Raw genomic sequence first — 23,361 nt, 5'->3', positions numbered from 1 at the left:
TTTGGTCGACATAAACTATCAAAGGGAAAAACATAAGCTGTGCTCAGTGTGGGTTGAAGAGTCCTGTCAAATTTTTCGACATTGTATTGAATAAAGTGATTTTACTTTAACACTTACATAATTAGAACGAAAACAACTTCTAAATTACTACACGAAAGAGACTTCTGTCAACGGTCCAGATTATCCAGTAAAGCAAACTCATCAAAGATGGAACGAAATTGCTGAAGAGAAGTTTCATAGTTAGAATTATCTAATCAGCAAGGCAACTGGTCTAACAAAACACAGTACAAATTTGCCACTAATGTCCTGACCTCTGACGGCAAACAGTTTTGCGAAAAAGCAGAAAACTATTCACTGTTATGAAGACTTAAGCAAGTACACCCGTATAGCATATTAGTGAAATGACATAAGCAACAAGCTTTGTTAAGCTATCCGGTAAAACCTTATTATTTATAAAAAAGACTGTTTATGTATTACATTTTTCAAACGGAAGTATCTACACACCTTTTGGTTCCGTCTTATTGTCTCCTTCTTCAACTGCTAGTACATAAGGCGCAAGACCTTTAGCCAGTTCCTTGTTGCTAGTATCCAGAAAAGCTTGATGAAGAGCGGCTAAACCATTCTTTCCTCGATAGTTTAAAAGGTCTAAAATCTTTCTCGTTTTCTGTTCATTTTCATCTATTTGCTTGAATTATGGAAAACCAAAAATGAATATCAGTAATAAGTACAAACCAGAAACGTTAAATCTAGATTTTTTGATGTCGTTCGTTCATTCCATGGCACATGATTATTCGTGTAGTACACATTTGATTTACTTTACATTGTTTCCTCAAATTTGACAACAGAAGTGGTTAACCCCATGATCGAGGTGGTCAAAATCGTATTTTACATGTACCAGTTACACTTCAAAACAAGATTACGCCTTAATAAAATTTAATTGTATGCTGCATAATTTTACATCTATACCTTCTTCTTTCCTGTCATGATACAATATGCCAAAGGGAGACATTCGGAATGCGTCAATTACCAAGTCATCAAATGACATGGTCAATCCTCAAAACTCAGTAGAAACTGTTAATGTTTCAAGTTAACGCGGTATGCAGAAATCAAAAATGTTCGGGACAATCGTACGTAATAATATGATACTTAATACATATGTGTGCTTGAATCAAAATGTCATAATCAAACTTCGACTTTACAATGTATTTCATGATGACAGAACATCTAATTCACATAAAACATGTAAAATGACCTTAAAGCTAAAGTAACATTTTTTTCCCATATTTATGTAATTGAAAATATTTCCAGATTTAACCCACCATTTTCTTTGGTAGATGCCTGTACATGTACCATGTCAGGAATATGACATGTGTTTTCCATTCGTGCTGTTGGTTGATTACGTAAATCGTTTGATTTTGTCAGTTTTAAGGACTTCCCCTTTTTTTAAATTTTCGGTATTTTTGTTATACTTTCTCTTTGACATCAATTTTTAAGTTGACAAACAGACCAATCTGAGGCTTAAATTCGTCCATTTTTCCTTTTTCAAACTTAAAAATTTGCTGGGTCACACAAATAAAGAATAATAAAAAATGAAATAACATGTTTTTCAAATGCTCTGTTTAACATTTATTTATTTGATTTTTATGTGTATGTTCTTTGTATTGTAGATTTGTAACGCCAGTACGGATAATCAAGTAAGCATTATTATACTATAATATTTTATTAGAAATATCATAAACTTAAGACATGGCATTAAATAAAAAGGTGTGATTGAATTTTGTCATTTTTTAAACTTTTGACTGGAACCAAAGAATCTTTTTTGAATTTTGAATTTTGAATGGACTACGGTGACTTCTGTTCCCCGATGATAATTAATATATGAATCAAAATCTCGTTTAAAGAAGAACGGTCGGATAATCGACTTTTACAGCAATGGCGCATAGACCCCTTTTCATTTCTCGATTAAACATCTTTTTTTTTTACTTTTTTATTGTGAAATGTATAACTTGATATAATTTCTCATCGATATAAACATAAGTTACGACATGGAAAAGAGTTTATATTTAATATGTTTTCATTTCTCAAATCACTCATTTCGAATTAGTGTTTAGAGAAAATCCAAAAGAGTTGAGCAGATTTTTCAAATACTAATATTAACTTTTCTATGATCAATGCAGGTTTATTGCGTCTTTTTCTCTTCCGTTTAGAAACATAAATATTTGGTTAATCGTGTTTGTTATGAACTGGCCTATTTTATTTACTTACTTTTACAATTTCGTGCATTTCGTCAGTAAAAATTTCCGACTGGAAAAGGAGACCGGCAACTGCATCAGGATTTGCCAAGCCTCCAACAATTTTAACTCTATTCTTTTTGTAAGCGGTTTTCCAATCACAAGACATCTCTAGAACAGACATTGTAATTGATTATTATTATAAAATAAGCGTCCAGCAGCAATATTTCATGCACTGTAATTGAATTGTTTACTGGTAGAAATCAAATATTATATACAGTGAACTATATGATATGCCACAAGAAATAAAATGAGCCACTCCTAATATCTATATTAGCATATTGAAATAATATAAAAAGCCTTTGTACACAAATAGCAGTTTAGATGAAGAAATCGAAAATGTATACTCGGAGATTGAAGACACAAGTTCGAACTTTTTTGAGATGACTTACGGTAGCGTTTTAGAAATCTCTTGTAAGCTAACTAACTTTAAAGCAATACCCGAAGGGTGAACATTTTGCAATGATTGCTGAAAGATGTTTATGTTATGGCCTTCCAAATACCGTTTCGATTCCTAACATCACTGAAGAGACATTAATTGTCGAAATCCGGATATGGTGTACTTATTTTTGCACCTTTTGTTTGCGGTATACCATCTTTTCCGCAAGTTTTTTTTTATTGTTTTCTGTTTGGTATTAAATTTATAGTTAAGATCCATTTTGTTACATCTGGTGATCCGTTTATTTGGCAATCGCCAATGGCAGTCAGCAGGGTATAAGAACATCCGTTGTTCGACCTGCTAGTCAAATGCGTTTTGTTAAAATATACTTTCTCACTCTTTTGGTCGTTTGGAAAATGTTGTTTGTGCTGTATTTAGACCCCTCTACCAAGAAATTTGTTTTGCATGCACACGAATAAAAAATGCGGTTTTTATCCAACGCAAATATAGGTTTGAACGTTGTTTTCAATTTAGACTTGTTTATTATGTTTTGTGTATACTTAGAGTATAAAAAATGTCATGTCAATACAAATTGTAAGTAAATAATCATTACTTCTGAAGCCAGAGTCTATTGGTATTTTCATAATGTCAAAAAATCTTCTAAATTCCCCTCATTCGTAGATTCTGAGATAAACTTTTGATCAAAAGAGAGGCGAAAGATACCAAACGTGACATTCCAACTCATAAGTCGAAAAAAAACTGACAACGCCATGGCAAAAAAAAAAAAGACCAAAAGACAAACAACTGTACACAAAACACAACATAAGTTGTTAAGATTAAGTTAATTGTTTATCATTGATTCTGCTGGAATCCTCGTCCATGTTAACAAATATGAAAGTTTGTAGAGGCTGGAAATTAAAATTCTTTGATTGAAAATTGTAATAAATTTTTTATTGCATAAAAGAGAATGCGATCGAGATGGGGGTTTAAAATTCTAAAAATGCAAAACAGAAGGAAATTTATCAAAGGTCCGTAGGAAAATACATATTTCAATTACACAATTGAACAATATTCAGTTTTCCTTGTTATGAATTTTCTGGTTTGATACTTTGATAACTGAAGGTTGTTTCATGAATCTACCGAATCATTAAACGTTTCCTTTTTTCTCATACTGTCAATACATTTGTGACATTTTATTCAAAAAAGTACACAACTGTGGCACAACGGTAATATTTTTCTTATGTTTGGACTAATCATTTTTTCTTATGTTTTAATTGACACCATGTCAACCAACCCAATTCTTCCTTAACCGATTATTGTTGTCATAAATATTATAGAAAGTATTGAGTTATGTCAAGGTTCCTTTCAATCGTTTTTTTATCAATCTTAATTAAGTTGGTTTGTTTTTTTAATGAAATAACAGGTCAGACGGTAATATTTGCAATTCTTAGTTTTTGACAAAAAAATATAAGACTCGGGATTTCACAATTCCTCAGAAAATTGAGAAAGGTTAAAGATTATAGCCATAAAGAATTCACCCGCAAACTAAATAAGTCAGAATATTGTATCGTGTCTATGATTTAGCCGTATGTTTTTCATGTGTATAAGACTCACCAGAGGTGCTCGAATCAATAGTAGAAAAGCCAAATTTAATAACGAAGTCGAAGTGCATTGAAAGCCAGAAATTCCTCAGAAGATCTAGGCATAATAGTAAATAAAAAAATAAATCCGTGCAGTTGTCAGTTTTCAAAATACACTTCAGTTAGTACCTTTCAATACCCGACTATAATTTAAGAAGTTATAACTGAAATAATAATTTTAAGAACCAAACATATAAACATAGAAAATTCTAATTATGAGATTAATATACACACAAATGCACAATTACATTATTAACTTACTTGAAAGTTTCACTGAATCGTTGAGCTCTTTTATTATTTATCCCTCGTTGGTGTTATTTAAGAAAAGTAGTTATTATGTCTAAAATTAAAGACAACTTTTTTAAAGTCATTTTTAAAGTTGTTGCGAATTAAACTAGATAATAATAAATACACAACAGCGCTTTAAATGTCCACATTTGCAGAGGTAACTTTTGAATATACCTATATACACACAATGCAAATTCAGAGTTTTAATGCTCACATATACACCGCCTGTAACAGTAATGATCACATATACAGCGCTTTTAATCCGGTTTTCATGTTGACAGTCGAATGTTGTTAACGAATTAAAAAAGTGCCTAAACTTTAAAACAAAATCAAACACAGGTATGGTCGCCGATGTATGCGTTCATCGTATGTACTCAACAACCAAAATTCAGTTGCGTAACTAGGTTCTGCTTGCAGTGAGAATCGGTCGACAAGGGGTCTGGACCGCTGGGTGACCGGTATGGGGAACTTTGGGGGCGAAGCCCCCGGAGGTTCTGTGGATTTAGCAAATACCAAAATAAATTTTGATATTGGAAATTATCTGTTTTTCAACAGCTCCTCTGTCCAGTCTTTTTTTTTTTTTTATAAAATTGAAGTAAACGGTTAGGTCATTTGTTGACAACATTTTTTTGTAATGACCAGTAGAATATCATGCTGTTAATTTGCCTATTGAGTACTAGTACACTAGATAATTTCTCCTTAATTTTATAGAGAACTCGATGGCGACCATTCGACCTTCAGAGAGTGATGCAAACCTTACAAAACCTCGTACAAATGTACCATGTAAGCCTTCACATGATATTATGAATTAAACAATGTCATTGGGTAAGTCAATAAAACAAAAAGGTGCACAAATTAGGCCGATGGTTATACATTTTACTTTTTGACTTTTTCGTACGTGGAACATAGTAGTCTCGACAACAAATCATACAGACTCAAAACAAAGCAATTATTCAACGTTTGCTTGACATACCGATATATATGAATGGTGTATAAAAGTTTGCTGGCATTTTGGGTATACATACGCAAGCGAGACAGCAACCTATCGCCATAAATGAAAATAAGTGGCATTTATTTCAGGCATATTCAGGACGAGAAACTATAAACAGTTAATACGATATGTAGGTCCTACAAGCTGTGACTGCAGGGATTAATTGACACTGGAAAACAAATGGACTATTATGGATAGAGACAGACATTTTGCCTTGCGAATGGCCATGTGGACTAGCAGAGAACTGTTGCAAGGTTTCTTTAAAGTGCGGAGATTGTGGGATGCTCTCTACACGAGGCGTTGGATTTAACGTCCCCATTCTCACGTACGTTGCTGTATATTTATACATCCCACAGCCAAAACAGGCGCCCGCTTTGGCAAGGAATTTAGTGCAGGTCGGAAGAAGACCAAGGTGACCCTTTGGGTCGACATAAATAAAGAAGTCTGAAGGAAATATTTGTTAGACGGACGGATAAGGTAAATGCAATGTACCCCACCTCCCCTCCCCCCCCCAAAAAAAAACAAAACAAATTTATATGGAATAATAATTTCATATTTAATGGTTGGCATTTTATTTCATGTTTGACGGTCGTTCCGAACATAGATTGTTCATGACTAAGTTTTAAAGGCACGCAAAGCAAGCAAGCAAACTTTTATTTTTGTATTGGAATTTGCATGTCCTCTTCAGTGACTCCACAGTTCTATTTTGGCTTCGCTTTGAAACTCGTATTTAGTTAAGATGAGATTGTATCATAGGGACAAATACATTTTGTTTTTTTAATTAACTAATGATTGCACACATGACCTGATAATTCACCCGGGTTAACCGTTCTTCGTGCGGTGTATTTACCCCTCCCCTCCCCCTGAATAATCTTTTTCATAGTTTAAATTATCTAGCAGGTCAATAGATTGCCATTTTGTCTGATATTTCAATGAAGTCATTGTTTTTCGTCATGTTTTCTTTTGAAAGTTCTCCGATATCAGTATACTCTGAAAAGCATTTCACAATATTTGCACTATTTGTTGAATATCTTATGAATTACTTGGCATAGTTTTAGTTTATTTAGGATTAGTGGCATGAGGTTCTGACTCTATACTCAGAGAGTAAAACAGATTAGCTATTGCATCTGATGCATCCTTTTTTTCGATTGTCTCCTCCGAAACAAGAATATTTATTTTTGACATGATATTCTTAACTGTCAATAAAATACAGAAAGGTCCAGGTAAATGGACCCTCGTTTTTATTTATCGACTCTCTCTATATATATTTCTCTTTCTCGATTTTTTTCATCCAATAATATTTTTCGGCTTTTGTGTTTGTGCTAGCACATGCGTCGTTGCGTCAATGGTAGCTACGCCAGTTTTGTATTGGAGATTAAACAGAACCTAGAAAATTAGGGGGTGTTCGATATGGACAGACATTGTGTATTGGAATAGGTCACCCCTGTCATGTAACGCTCAGAGTTTTGGTGCAATGATTATATAGCACGAAAAGAGCGTGAAACTCACCCAATACAATGTGTTTGGTTTAACGGCCCTATTTTGACCGGAAGTGGCTGCGTATCTATACATCCCCCACTTAAAAAAAAGCCCCACGCAAGATATTTTCTTACTGCTAAAGGAGAGAAATTTAAGTATGACCATATTTCTATTTCCCAGGCAAACCTTAATAAGACACTTTCTTTTGAAGGATTGAATGGTTACCGTACATGTAATAAAAATAACCAAAAGCAAGACACAATAAAGGAATAATAAACTTTTTTTTCCGACACAAAAAACGAATCATTTATGTAAATTGAGTTCAGTTATATGTTGATGATATTTTCTTTACTTATATAAACTTGAAATATTGTTTTATGATCACAAACATCATCTGGACATTAATAAGAATCAAGGCTTTATAATCAAAAGGGAAAAAGATGAGTTCAACATAGTCACAAACCTTTGAATTTTTTAGTGAAAGGACATATTTTATATAGCGGAACGTGAAGTTAAAGGATAATGACAGCTTATTTCCTGGTAAGCTCCAGTAAAGGAACAAGTCGACAAAAAGAATTGGTTCCCATAGGGATGCCGATTGTATGTTGGAAAGTAACGTCCTCTAACCCTTGGAAAAAATTATATCAATCGAAAAACCATGAATTATGATGATGTCAGTTTCAGAGCTAGTTTTGTTTGAATCAGAGGTGCGTCAACGGGAGACCCTTAAACCGACCATTTAGTTAAAATATATAGTCCATTTCAAAATATAGCATGTGGAATTATACGGAAAAGGGGGTTCCTTTTCTGTATAATTCCACATAGTTACACAAATACTTTAAAACAAAATTTGCGGCATCTTATACAGAGTCAAATTGATTTTAATCATTTGTGAACTTTGCAAATAGTTAACATTGATTACAAAGACTTCTACTTTCAATTGTAAAAGGAAAAATGTCTGAACTATTCATTTTTTTCGATTAATTACTTTTTTTGTCTATATAGCATGATTGCTCATATGTAATGTTTAACATTTATCCATTTGTACTTCAACAACTGATTTGGTGTATCTGCACATTAAGAAACATATATTCAATTTTCATTTAATCTGCTACCAGATTGTTTATTTTCATTTAATCTGCTATCAAATTGTTAATTTATGTCCAACAATTTTATAGGCACTCGATTGTCAGTTTTCCTGATAAAGATAGGGGTTCTCTCTGGACACTCAGGCTACCACCAAAAAATAAACACTGACCGCCACGACAGCCAATAGTGCTAAAGTGGCAATTAACATTTTCCCTTTTAATCATATAACCTTGATCCTTTATTAATGTCCAGATTATGTATATGATCATGAAACAATACGTCAAGCTTATATAAGTAAAGAAAATCATTTACATATAACTGAACTCAACATGTCTATGTTGTGTATTGTATAATGTTGTTTGCCTTTTGGTCTTCTTTTTTTTTTTGCCATGGCGTTGTCAGCTTATTTTCAACTTATGTGTTTGGCATCTTTCGTCTCTATTTTATCTCCAATAAAAATAAAAAAAACGAAGGCATAACATCTGTATAGAATGACTACCCAATGTATCTCGATTTACGTTATAAGTATAATCGTTGGATTGAATGATTGGTGTTTAACGTCACTTTCAGCACTATTGGCTATTTGTGAGGGTCAGTGTTTATTGCTGTAGGTAGCCGTGGTGCCCGGAGAGATTTACCGACCTTTGACAGGAAAATTAACAAACGAGGGTCCGTTGAATTGCTGACATAAATTAACAATCTGATTAAATAGAAATTGAATTAATTGATTTGCAAAGATAAATTAGATTGTAATAAATGAAGAATATAGATTAATGTTATTTACGTGCACATACGTGTCAAATATGCCGTTTGGACAAACTTTAGATTCAGTAGCTCGGTTATTATAAAATGATTTCTCGGATAAAATCTTTTCCAAGTAATCTTTCAGAAAAGTATACCGCGAATGATAAGGGTAAACAAGTAATCCTTTTAAATTGCAACATAATGATCGATGATTTATATACACTACGTGTCGTTAAAGGTCATGTAAAAAATGTTGTTAACTGTAAAATTTGATCAAATTATTGTACTTTGTTTAAATCTTATAACTTAAGGTTAGTAATTCTCAGTACTATTTAAATAATATATATCTCGAAATATTCCATTCAGTTGTATAATTTTACCCGCAAAATTCTTATTATGATTATATCCACTCAAAGTCATCTTCACAAAACTAATATATACTGGCGGAAAGAGGAATTTACAATAGAGATTATAATAAGGGAATGTGTAAAGGAGACAACCAAATGACCGAAGAGCAGAAATCCACCCTAGGCCACCAATGGGTCTTCAACGCAGCGAGGAAGTACCGAACCCGGGGCCGGGCTTCAGCTAACCCCTAAGCAATCGAATTGGACGTCACACTTAACTCCGAAACATATAAATGAACCTGACTTGAAACAGGCGCAAACATGCGGTGGGTTTAAACATGTTTTCTGAGATGTCAATCCTCCCTATACCTCTAGTCAATTTGGAATAAACAAACACACAGCTATACCCACAGTAAAACTCATTTCAAAGGAAGTCCGAGTCCGATGTCAAAATAAGTATCTGAATGTCAATAATCAACATAAATTAACAAAGGACTACTAGCAGTTACTGGCATGACAGCTCCAGACCTCTACTAAACTGATTGAAAGATTATGTCTTCATCATATTAAAATCAAGCACAATCCCTCCCGTTAGGGGTTTAGTATCAGAATAAGTAACTGAATGTCAATAATCAACATAAATTAACAAAGGACAACCAGCAGTTACTGACATGCCAGCTCCAGACCTCAATTAAACTGATTGAAAGATTATGTCTTTATCATATGAAAATCAAGCACAATCCTTCCCGTTAGGGGTATAGTGTCATACCATCGTAAAATATACGAGAAGAACATAACTCGTATCATGCCAACAACTGGTTTTAGAATAAATGTGTTTATTTCAGATGCAAAGACCCTATGAGTGAATCAATATTAATATAATTCCAAAAAATGCCATCTTTAATGACCTGACAATAGTATCGTAAATATATCCCTTTGAATAAGTCTGTTTAAAGGTTTGGTTAGCTTTCATGGCTTTTGAGGTGAATGACGACATTTATCTGCTTTTTATAGAATATTACCATAACAGATGGGATGTGAAATACCTGAACGTATTAGATGTCTACACGTTGATTTATATTTTTGAACGATGTCCTTGTACCGATGATAAAATTTAGTAAATGTGTTGACAAGTTTGTGATGTTGAAAACCCTGGTGTTATAATTTTTCAGTAATACAGAGATTTCTTTCGTTAAAATCAAATACGTTGTGATATACACGAGTGAATCGAACAAGTTGAGATATATAAACACCATACTAATATACTTCTTAGTTTCAAATCAAAATCTTTGCGAAAGGCATCCCATCTAGCTGGCAAAATTAGTCTTCAAGATTTTTTAAAACGATCGAGAAGGTGATAAATTCTCCTACAGCCTAACACCTACTAGACATGGGGAGAATTCGTGTTTAAAAAGATAGAAATAATTTCATAAATGAAGACTTTTCATTTATATTACTTGCATGTACATCAGTGTCGAATATGTAATTGAACAAGTCATAATTGCAATAGCTCGGTTTTTATACAAATATTTTACAAGAAATGTTAAAGAAAAGTAGTCCTGGAATTATCAAAATATTATTAAGGTTAAAAACTAGGCCATTTGAATAACTTCTTAATGGACATTTTTAGGAACTTCGTGTACATGTATAACGTAGGTAAAGTAATGCAAAAATAGATGTTAATAATATTAATGTACATTGTGCTCTCTGTGAAAATACCCGATCGTTTTGTAAGTAGGGTAATCTGTAGGTATATTTCTTAGTATTCTATAAATAAATATCATTCGAAATATTTCATTCAATCAAATAATTTTACCTAAACAATTCTACTTATGAATATATCCGCACAACACCACCTCCATACCACATGAACATACACTGATATATACTAACGGAATAAACTTTAAATCCTATAATCCAAAAATAGAAAACAAGGGAAACAAAGTAACTTCAAACGAATTTGTATATAATATACATTGAGTACTTACATTATTGATCTTTTGACTATTTTGTTTACTTCCTTGTTTATCTATAAATATACTTTATACTGTGACAATGTTGAATGTAATGGAAAACCCAAATTTGATCGGCCAGGTATTACTTTTGGTTTGAAAAGCAGTACATTACATTTACATTTAACACTTTATGAATTTCGTGCGTCCAAACCGCTTTTCTGGATTTCAGGGAACGCTCAAATCTAACACTTATAAACCAGGGACAATGAATGATGTATAAATACGAAAAATCGTTAAGGTCTATATGACCAAAACGAACCTAAATGATAAGCATAGTTTATACAAGATGAAATTTTTCCTGAGGGAGTTCGAACCTCGGTTTCTTAATTTTATCAAGGAAATTTCAGAAAAAAAAAACGTTAAAAATCATGTCAGTACCGAAGCACTGACTACTTTGCTGATGATTCCCTTAAAGTATAACAAATAGACGAACGTGAATAAGAAAAGAGCATATTTTGATGTCTCTATATTCAAGATTTATTTTTATCGTCAATGTTTATAAGTTCATTTTTCCTTAGGGAGTTGGAACCTCAGTTTCCTAATAGTTTCTTAATTTTATCAAGTGAATTTCAGAAAAAAAAAACGTTAAAAATCATGTCAGTACCGAAGCACTGACTACTTTGCTGATGATTCCGTCAAAGTATAATAAATAGACGAACGTGAAGAAGAAAAGAACATATTTTGATGTCTCTATATTCAAGATTGATCTTTATCGTCAAAATTTATACATTCATGGTCTGTTGAACATTTTGAATTAGTATGAATTCCCACTATCTTTTGTCTTTGTATATACATTACATATACATATATATTAATTATATTGCTGCACAAAGCCGTATGTCTCTAGGGGTAGACATTTCCTTCTTCCTTGTGATACAAAATAACGAAAAACATTTTTGCTACATATTTTGAGAGTCAGCATCCTGTTAAATAGTCTAGATCCAATGCTATCATTGCGTTTTTTTCAGACATTGTCGGTTGAACATAGAATATAGAAACATCTCCTTTTTGGTAAGACTTGTCTTTGGTCTATATAAACCCATTTTTATGTTTTACTAATTAAGAGGGGCATTTAGAAGATGACTTTTCCCTATCATACATCAAGGTCGGAAATAGGAAGTATAAGACACCAACTATTTACTTTGCTTTTTTATAGTTTTTTTCACTTTAATTAGAAAAATAAAGAATTTTGCATTAATGTGCTTATTAAAAAAAATGTGGATTAATCATCGATTGTTTTTTTAAAGAAACTTATTATTTTTTTACACCCTTCTAAAACTCGTTCTTCGGTAAATTTATAATCAAACATTTTATTAAAGGAACAAAATGCCTTCACACAAATGTAATCTTAGTGCATTAGGTATAATATTATTACAAGACCATGGTCAAGTGGAATTTAACAAAAAAAAAAAAAAAACACAAAAAAGAACAAAAAAAGGTACATTCTTAATCTCTTTGATGGTCGATAGAAGGCAACTACAACGCTAAGTATCTGCTTCCTCCATTTCTCCGACTCCTCCTTGTCCTGAATATGCAATAAATATTTTCCACAGGACATTAAGCAAACAAAAATAAAAAAAACAACTTTAAACTGTTGCATTTATCATTATATTGGTATGATATATTCTTTAATGACCAGAATCTGTGTAACAGTCAGAAACGTGCCTTTTCATCCACACGTGTAAAATTCCCCCAAACATGTCCATATGGCGTCACTGTACGCTTAACTATGTCCAGTTAGTTTAGGACGCCGAGATGTGTCCTTTCGATAAACGCTAAATTATGTCCATTTCTTTAAAAAACGCCTAATTGTGTCCACCTTTATAAGAAAGTGATTGTTATCATATAGCTTGGGAAACAAATCCAGTCGAAATTTTAAGATCCAGCTGTCAAAATTTATGAAGTATAGATTTTAAGTTCAAAGTATGGATATCAAGTTCAATTCAAGGGATAAAAAAATATGTTTCAAATAATTCTTATTATATTAAGACATGCACACATTTTATATTGTAACATCGGTCATTATGAACCATTTTTCCCACTTTTACTGACTAATAACATAAAAGGTACCAATAAACCCATCATGGATACCAGGCTTAAAATTGCTGACGCTCAAATAAATAAACTAATTGGCCAGATAAAGTATGAAGTTGAAGACCATTGAGGACACAAAATTTCAAAAGGTTTTTCTAAATACAGCTAAAAAGTAAAATTACAAAAGTACCGAACCCCAAGGAAAATTCAAAACGAAAAGTCCCTTATCAAATGGCAAAATCAAAAGCTCAAACTCATCAAAACGAATTGAAAACAACTGTCATATTCCTGACTTGGTACAGGCATTTTCTTGTGTAGAAATTGGTGGATTAAACCTGGTTTTATAGCTAGCTTAACCTCTTACTTGTATGACAGTCGAATAGAATTCCATTATATTGACAACAATGTGTGAACAAAACAAACAGACATAATATGTAAAAATGTCAAAAATTGGGGTACAGCAGTCAACATTGGTTATAATCTTAATCACTACTAGAACACACTCGCGGGTCCGTGACTGAATTAAAGTACCTATGCCTTATTTTTAGACTGGATTTTTAGTATTCGTATTGTTTTCTGATAAAGCCATGTTGATGGTAAGGTTCACAGTTTTTCTCTGCTTTCTAAATCTTTCTGTTTGAACCCGTCCTGGTTTTCTTACTACAATAAACTTACTATAAACAAAATATAATTTTTTAACTAACTAACCAAAATTTATATTAATAGTGGTATTGAGGTAGAAGAAAGCAGATTTGTTAAATAGTGTACTATAGTGCAACATAGATATATAACAACAACTGGAAGAATTCCAGGTTCTTCTGATAGAGGAAGGATTTACAGAAGGTAATAGGTGATTACAACCGGAAACTGCATGTGATATATTCTATTGGTATCGGTATCGGATTCGACCCGGAACTTGTTAATTATAGGTAATATTGATTATATGGAAAACAAAAGGGCCTGAAATGGTGTCATTTTTTAACAACACCATTGTCCTATATATAGATATAAGAAGATGTGGTATGAGTGCCAATGAGACAACTCTCCATGCAAGTCAAAATTTATAAAAGTAAACCATTATAGGTCAAAGTACGGTCTTCAACACGGAGCCTTGGCTCACACCGAACAGCAAGCTATAAAGGGCCCCAAAAATTACTAGTGTAAAACCATTCAAACGGGAAAAACAACGGTCTGATCTATATAAAAAACGAGAAACACTTATGAACCACATCAACAAACGACAACTACTGAACATCAGATTCCTAACTTATATATAAAGTTGAATTCTTTGATTCGTCGTTTTTACGTCATGCCGGCTAACAAATTGGACCTCGTTATTTTAGTAGTATAGATAAAAACAAACAAATATGTCGTCAAAGAAAAACAAAATGGCATATAGACAAAGCACATAAGCAAACGTGAAAGACAAGAATACAAAAAATTACCATAGCACTATAACACAAGGACCGAGCCACGCCAAAAGGATATTAGCAAAATGAATTAAACAGTGAAGGTTAATAATACACAAAGACAAATGTAAGAACACAATAACACGCAATTAAGATAGCAAACAACGTCACCACCTAGAATCTATACTTCAACATCATCATGTATTATTTGTGAAGTTGATACGGAATATTTATCAACAAGGTCTTCGTATCTTCCGATGAACGTTTTTTTAGAAAAAAGGACGAGACGTTCTTTGACATATTCTATTCCTTGGGTAGAAATCCTTTCTATTTCGAAAAATTCAAAGTATTGTATACATTTGATTTATAATTATGACCATATGAATGATAATTCATGTCAACACAGCAGTGCCGACTACTGCATGGCCAATCAATTCCATTTCATCTTCGACTTCGGGGAATAATTTCGTGTGTAGGGACATTGTAGGAGGCTATCGCTCTTACCCTTTAACATATACAGAAGACATTGTGTGCTCCGACTTAGAAGACAAGAATTTTTTTAATCGACGGAATATTAATTTTCACCTAATTTTAATATTTGTTTTGGGCTGCTTTGACACGCGAAAGTTTATTTTACTTTTTTTACATATTAAGTATTCTTGATCTTTGCTGGGCAAACTTTTCATTGGTCAAGGTTATGTTTCGAGTTCCTTTCAGGCCAAAAATACATTCAATAGATTCTCCTTTAAAATTAAATTCATAAATACAAAATAAATTGCAAGATATAAACAAAGATAACTTGTGACCTGGCAAATCCTGTACTTGGAATACGTAGTAAATTGTTGTCGGATCGATTAATCAGTTTCTAATAATTATTGACTGTTTTATCTGTTTACCTTATTGTAATTACAATAAATAATCAACCCTTAGCCTTTTTCTTTATATCGATCATTGCAATATCAAAAAGTTACTGAGAACAATTTACGGTATGATGGATATAATTTATTATACTGGCTCCTTACTCTCCACTTGAACTTGGTAAACTTCCCTTTCTACATTAATATCTCGCAAAAAATAAAACGATTCAATTGATCTATTCGTATAGGATCTTAAGAACAACATTTAAATTAATACCAAAAGTTGACTAACGAGGAAAGACTTACCAGAACAAAAATTGGATGATTAGCAATGAGTGTAACAACGTTAATTTAAAAACAAGTACAACAGTATTATCAGTTAAGTTAACATGCACCTCTTCCGTCCAAAACGGAAATGTGTAGTTAATATATTAGCATGCAATGAAATAAACCAGAATATGCATCATCAAAATGATCTCATGTTCACTTATTTTAATAAAATTTTTCGCTTACATCGGAAAACCACTTGCAAAATGGTTAAATTTTAATAGATAGGCCTCAGACAACAACTCGACCAAAGAGCAGAAAACAGCTCAAGGCCACAATGGGTCTTCAACAAAGCCTGAAAATCCCGCACTCGGAGGCAGGCTTTTAGCTGTCCCCTTAACAAAAATGTATATTTGATCAGAGAAAATGGACTTCACACTAAACTTTGAAACATATATAAAGAACCAAAATTAAAAAAAAAACATACAAGACTAACAAAGGCCAGAGGTTCCTGACTGGTACAGGCGCAAAAATACGGCGGGGTAAACATGTTTTGTAAAATCTCCCCCTCCCCCTATACCTCTAGCTTATGTAGAATAAACAAACACAAAGCAATACGCACTGTAAAACTCAGTTTAAAAGAAGTCCGAGTCCGATGTTAGAATAGGTACCAGTAGAATTGAGGAAAAAATGACAATGATCAACATGAATTAACAAAGGACTACTAGCAGTTACTGACATGCCAGCTCCAGACCTCAACTAAACTGATTGAAAGGTTGTCGTCATCATATGAAAATTAAGCACAATCCCTCCCGTTAAGGGTTTAGTATCTTACCATCATAAAATATACGAGAAGAACATAACCTGTATCATGCCAACAACTGGTTTTAGAATGAATATGTTTATTTCCGATGCAAAGACCATATGAGTGAATCAATATTTATTCGAAAACATTGTCATCTTTAATGACCTGACAACAGTATCGTAACTATATCCCTTCTGAGTAAGTCTGTTTAAAGGTTTGGTTAGCTTTTGAGGTGAATGACGACATTTTTGTGCTTTGTATAGAACATTACCATAAAAGATGGGATGTGAAATACATGAACGTATAAGATGTCTGCACGTTGATTTATATTTCCGAATGATGTCCTTGTACCGATGATAAAATTTAGTAAATGTTTTGATATCGAAAACCCTGGTGTAATAAGTTTTCAGTAATATAGAAATTTCTTTCGTTACAATCAAAACGTTGTTACATACACGAGCGAATCGAACAAGTTGAGATATATAAACACCATAAGATGGTGACAAAGGAACGTCACCACTTACAAATTAATAATTAACAATATAAATGAAAAATCATATCTTTTATCGTAAATTTTGGTATTAAGTTTCCCGGTAGAGATATATATATCAAGATCCAGGAAAGGGCAGTGTTCATTGTTATTAGCTTTATATAAAGTCAGTTCAGCAGAATAAATCTCTTTAGTGTACACACTGAAATCGTCATTATTGACAGCCAATATATCATCCAAATATCTAAAAGTATTATTAAATTTTTGTATGAGATATTGTTTCGATGGGTCTTTGCTGATTTTAGTCATAAATTGTAACTCGTAACAATACAGAAACAGGTCCGCAGTCAGTGGTGCACAGTAAGTCCCCATTGGAATTACGATATCTTGACGATATACGGAATCTCCATAGGGAACAAAAGTGTTATCTACTAAAAATTCAAGTGCAGTTATCGTATCAAAGCAGGTCCAATTAACATGATTCTTTTGTTTGTTGTTACTAAAAAATGACATACATACATATTCGAAATTCGCATTCTGACTTTTTAAAAATATCTGAATAATAGACATTTTCATGAGTTATTATAACTGAAATAACTTTAACTTGGCTTATCACCGGGTTTGTACTAACATGAGCAACACGACGGGTGCCACATGTGGAGCAGGATCAGCTTACCCTTCCGGAGCACCTGAGATCACCCCCAGTTTTTGGTGGGGTTCGTGTTGCTCAGTCTTTAGTTTTCTATGTTGTGTTTTGTGTACTACTGTTTGTCTGTCGGTCTTTTTCTTTTTAAGCCATGGCGTTGTCAGTTTATTTTCGACTTATGAGTTTGAATGTCCCTCTGGTATCTTTCGCCTTTCTTTAACAAGGAAATGATAGATCTGAACAATGAGGAAGATGTTTTACAACTTTTTGTCTTAATCGTAGCTAGTGCTGCTTTAATAATGATGTTATGAATTGAAATATCTGACGAGATCATTGAATGACGGCTGATAGTACAGATTTAAATCGAAAGTGTTCTATTGAACACACAATCTCGTCATAGCTTCAACGTTTTCGTAGTACATATCTTTATGTAGAAAGCATTCACACTATACAATGTTAAGCAAAATTGCTTTTTAAATTAATTTGTAATGACCAATTGAAAAAAGAGTCGGAGGATACCAACATGAGAATCGAAACTCATTAGCGGAAGAGACACCGGCAAAATTATGAAGAAAAAAAAATATACACACTTAATAGGACAATCCTATAATTGCTAACTTCTACGTCATTTGGAGTCTGTTGGACAGTTTTTTCATTGGCAAGCATACCACATATTCTTATTTTTATAAACAACAGTCTATAAATAATTACCAAAAACTAAAAACTCAACAACACGAAACCCACCAAAATCAGGGGAGGGGGGCTCAGGTGCTCAGGCGTTTAAATTAAACGAATCAAAGATTGTGCACCGAAAAGCCTTATTCTTCGAGAGTAAATAAAAGAGTATGAAATAGATGTTGCACCTTTTTTAAATGAGCATGTCAAATGTAAATATTCATGTAAACTCAAGTCGTTTCTTCAATTGATATTGGGTAAATTTACATCATGTTTTAATATTGCAAAGGAAGTTTTAATACATACAATTTGTTAACAGTAATGAAATAATCCAATGATGACCAACTATTACAAATGTACCATGACAGATTATGTATCGGTTAGTCAATGAAAAGGTATATACTATGAAATTTAGAGCGAGGGGCTTGCCCCGAGCACTTTTTTTCATAGTATATACCTTTACATAGACTACCCAATTTAGCACATATTTACAACTCAAGTAATCTTTTAATTGGTCTATTGATAGATTATTTTGGCTGACTACTTGTATCACAGGTGTTTGTAAAACGGAGTTCATTTATAAAGTTTTATGGTTTGTAAATTTACTTACTAGTTGCAAAGCGATCATATTTGTTCATTTTGTGACAGTGATTAACCAGATCATGAGTTTATAAATGCAGCAAACACGAAAATAACGGTTTATAAGTCAATCTCTCATCAAAATATGTGATTTCAAAAGACCCTTGACTCCAGAATGAAAAGATGGTAGCTGCTGGTGTATGTATATTGATATAAAGCGTTGTTTTACTGCATGTACTCCTTTACATGGTAAGATGACAAAATAAATTCACCAAAAACAGGCATATATAATTTTAAAAATCGCAGTGAGAGATTTACACGTTTTGAAAATATTTTTCAATTTCACAGTAAAACTCAAGCTATACTAAACTTTCAATTCATGATGAAATGGATCAAGTTCCTTAAGAAAGTTAAATAAAAATCATTTTCAAGTTGCATTTAATAATTTCCCTTCACAAGGTTTCTAAGTACATGCACACACACTTTTGTGTACAAAGTAATTGCATGGATGATAAATTAACACCAATATCAGATAGCGTTGTACTCTAATTAATATATTAAGCACCATATTTGTTATTCTTTATTTAAATAATGGAAACTTGCAAATGTCAAAAATATATTTTAAAACCGAAGATTTTAATAGCAGGATATATAAAAATCAATGTGAAAACTAATTACAATAATTTTTTTTAACTTGGGACACAGCATTTTATTCCAAAATAGCCAGTCATGCCAGTGGCAATTTTTTATTTTATATCTCGATTACGATACAATTAAATCTTACCCTTGAGGTCATTCATGCATAGTTACTTAGTCCACGGAAAAGGTTAGTGCTATAAAATTAGAAGGCAAATTCAAGCCATTTGATTGGACGAGAAAATGTAAGTATGTGCTAAATCATCGATAGAAATATTTAAATATTTTTGAGTGATTGAAATCACTGTGTCACAGATTCATACATTACAAAGTTCAAAAGGCAAACCTCCTCCATCGTTCATATATGAATATATACAGAGTAATTCAACTTTTTAAGTACTGCAAAAGGAATCCTTACTTTACAGATTTCGATCAATAGGCTCCACTGAATGAAACGGAAAAGCTGAAATCTTTTGTTTTAAGTAAACTTTTTAATGTTGCAATAAATAGTTCCAAACAGTGAGTTTGAGATAAAAATTAAGCATCAATAGATTTATCTTTAAGACCATCATAAGACACCGATTATAATAATAATAATAATAAGAATTAAAAACAAATTGTTCAGAGAACAATTGAAGGTCTTTCCACCCGAAATGCACATATTTTGTTTGAAAATATTAAAAGCCGTTTTAAAATGTCATTTCTGGCGTCACACGATAGCTTACTTGAAGCTGATTCCAAAAATATATGGTTTCTGCGCACTTTTGCTTAAAATAAGAGGATAATTTGCTACTTCCGTTTGAAAAATGTGATTTTTGGTTTTACATGATAGGTAATTTGACACTCATTCAAAAAATATATGGTTTTAGATACCTTTTTTTATTAGATTAATGCAAAAAATGACTACTTCCGATTTATTTAAGGTCACATCTGGTTGAATTTTTCAAGGTCATCTGATTCCTTCCAAATGCAAAAGACCCTTTGTGTTAATCATGTATCGAAATGAAGTTATAGCAAATGTCAAAATCTAGGACGTCAAATTTACCTTTGACCTTGACTTCAATTTCAAGGTCATTAAGCAAGGACCTCATATCAAAAGATTTTAGGTCATTACTATGTATTGTTAATAACTTATATTACCATACATCTTAATCTTAATATTCTAGAGAAGAAAAATCCTAGTAAAAGTAACCGTATCACTTCGAAGAAAACAAATCCCGTTACGACAGTTCGCAACGAACAATTTAGTGAAAAACCTTTGTCGATATATATTACAGTTTTTTAGGAGTACCATGCACAAGCAAAAGCAAAAAAATAAAACATGACCTTGACTTTTGACCTTGACCTCATTTTTTTTTCGGTGGCCCTCAAATCTAAGACCCTAGGTCTCTATCACTTATGGTTTATGAGTTACTATTACATTTCTCTTATCTCAAATACATAAAAGGAAATAAATCCCATAAGGAATCTTCAGATCTCTTCGATTAAAATTATTCACGAAAACCTGAGGATATAACGAGCAATTTGGTAAAATAAATTTGTCGTAATCTTTTACGGTTGCGAAGAAGTAGTGCACACAAGAAAAACAGTGTTTGGGAAGATATCTCTTACAAAGTAAAGTGTTCGGTTAAGCAGAGTCAGTTTCAAAAGTGTATAAACTGTTCGATATCGTATACCAAAAATCTAAGCGACATCTTTTGAAACAACAATACCACGCAAGAAAAAAATCAGGAGGAAGAAAAAAGAAAATAATCAGAACAAAATCAATAGGTCTTTCCACGGAAAAATGGAAAGACCTAAAAATAATTATTACATTAAATTACATATACACATAATATAATTATTGATACAAAAAAATATAACATTCATTGTTATTCATCAATTTTTTTAAATATTCCAAATACTACTCTTGTTCTTTCGAACTATTAAAACAGTTTTGCTGGTTTACTATGGATTCCTGGGAAAAAGTAGAACTTTTTTCTTAGATTTGATTTCACCTCAGCAACGATCATATCGTTCTTCTTTGTATATGCTTTTGCAACTAATCTGTTCACCTTAAATTAAAATGAATATGATCCAGTTTGTTCAAGAATGTGAATACATAGATATAGCAACATCCCAGCAAAATGTTTTTACACCCTAAGGGGTGATTTGGGTATCCAAAAAAATATAGAAATTCCTGAACTTCTACCGTTTGTAAAAGCCTTGCTAAAGTTGAGAGTCCGTATGGGATGTATAAATAAACAGTCATATCCAGTCGGAATGGGAACTTTAAACTCGATGATTCATTTAGGGAGAGTGCCAAGACGTGTACAACATGTCTTTGATCGGTTGTAGGTGACCTGTTGTAAGGCAAAGTGTCTGCCCCTATACAACATACACTCTTTTTCAATAGTAATTAAAGTTTATCATCTTTCACCCCGGTCGACCCTCCAGAACGTGCCTATTGTATGAATTGTGAATTTGCTCTCGTCCTTAATATGCTTGAAACTATTGCCACTGGAGGTTTAGCAATCAACAATCAATCCTGTTATTGATTCAATTTAATAGGCAATTGAATACGTGAGTACAATAAAGTCGCCGCAATTGTGGTGAGTCGATTTTTTACATGCCAGTATTTGCATTTATGAAAGAAATTTCATGATATATACATTTATGTATAATAAAGTGATACATAACATATACTTAAGATATATGAACCACATCATTTACATATGTCATTATCAATGAAAAAAAGATAATAATCAATATATTAATACTGATTTATCATTAGCTGCATGACAAAATCGTTTGAATCCGTCATATTTTATTATTTAAGCAGCTGAACAATTATTTGCTCCGCCCACAAAATGAATCAAAACTATTTTTACACATTGTTCGTGTACCTGCGGCACATGGTAAGTATTTAAAAAGATGTATCTTTTTGAAAAATTAGTTGACTTTACAATTATGAAAATTTGGAAAGAATAAAGTACTAACAAATTGACAAGTTGAACGGTGAGCTTTTGCTCGGTAATGATACCCCCACAATAAGTGTTCGGTTAACAAGAAGTTAATTTGGAAGCTAAGGTAAAATATTCCTGGAGTAGAAAATCCTTAGTACTTCGAAAAATTCAAAGTTTTGTTAACAGTTACTAGTCATTTATAACTATGAACATATTAATGATTATAATGTCAGCTAACTCCTGGGCTGATGATATCCTCGGGGAGGAAACCTCCACCAGCAGTGGCATCAACCCAGTGGTTGTAAATAAACTCATCACAGATACCAGGATTAAAACGCTGTACGCCAGACGCGTGTTTCGTCTACAAAAAACTCACCAGTAACGTTCGAGTAAAAAAAGACCTCAATTTGAATGCGCCTCCCTTATAAGGTTAGTTTACTCTTGTCCCGAGGTTGACCTTAATATACTGGTATGACAGTAACAGTATAGTATGCTCACATAAACCGTGATACAATTTCCAGGAAGCTCTGCAGTTTTTGTAAATATTCTGATCAAAATATTATTGAAACGACAGACGGAACGACGGAAGGACGGACGGACGGAAACACGAACGCAAGGACGGATAAAGAGATTGTAAATAAGTTTTAGTGAGTCATAAAATAAACGTAAACAGTGTTACCGTTAGTAGAGGTAAAAGGTCTCAATGAACTTAAATTGGTAAGTATTTAAAAAGATGTATCTTTTTGAAAAATTAG

At 32.6% G+C, this 23,361-nt stretch overlaps 1 protein-coding gene across 4 annotated transcripts in view; it reads right to left on the bottom strand.

Annotated features, from left to right (window-relative positions):
• The window catches only part of LOC127718923 (caspase-3-like), a 51,074-nt gene extending 39,779 nt beyond the window's left edge, over window positions 1-11,295 (bottom strand). Inside the window, exons 1-4 of one of the 4 annotated variants that reach the window (XM_052225024.1) lie at window positions 11,237-11,295; window positions 4,572-4,650; window positions 2,266-2,402; window positions 505-685 (exon numbers count right to left, since the gene is read on the bottom strand). In XM_052225024.1, the coding sequence (XP_052080984.1) occupies window positions 505-685; window positions 2,266-2,400 (316 nt within the window). In that variant the 5' untranslated portion in view covers window positions 2,401-2,402; window positions 4,572-4,650; window positions 11,237-11,295. The other 3 variants (XM_052225025.1, XM_052225026.1, XM_052225027.1) reach the window with 3 other exon arrangements.
• Window positions 11,296-23,361: the final 12,066 nt, after the last annotated feature.

The sequence above is a fragment of the Mytilus californianus genome, unplaced genomic scaffold (assembly GCF_021869535.1).
Source record: "Mytilus californianus isolate M0D057914Y unplaced genomic scaffold, xbMytCali1.0.p SCAF_1, whole genome shotgun sequence".
NCBI classification, from domain to species: Eukaryota; Metazoa; Mollusca; class Bivalvia; order Mytilida; family Mytilidae; genus Mytilus; species Mytilus californianus.
This window is presented reverse-complemented; position numbering and strand designations above follow the sequence as displayed.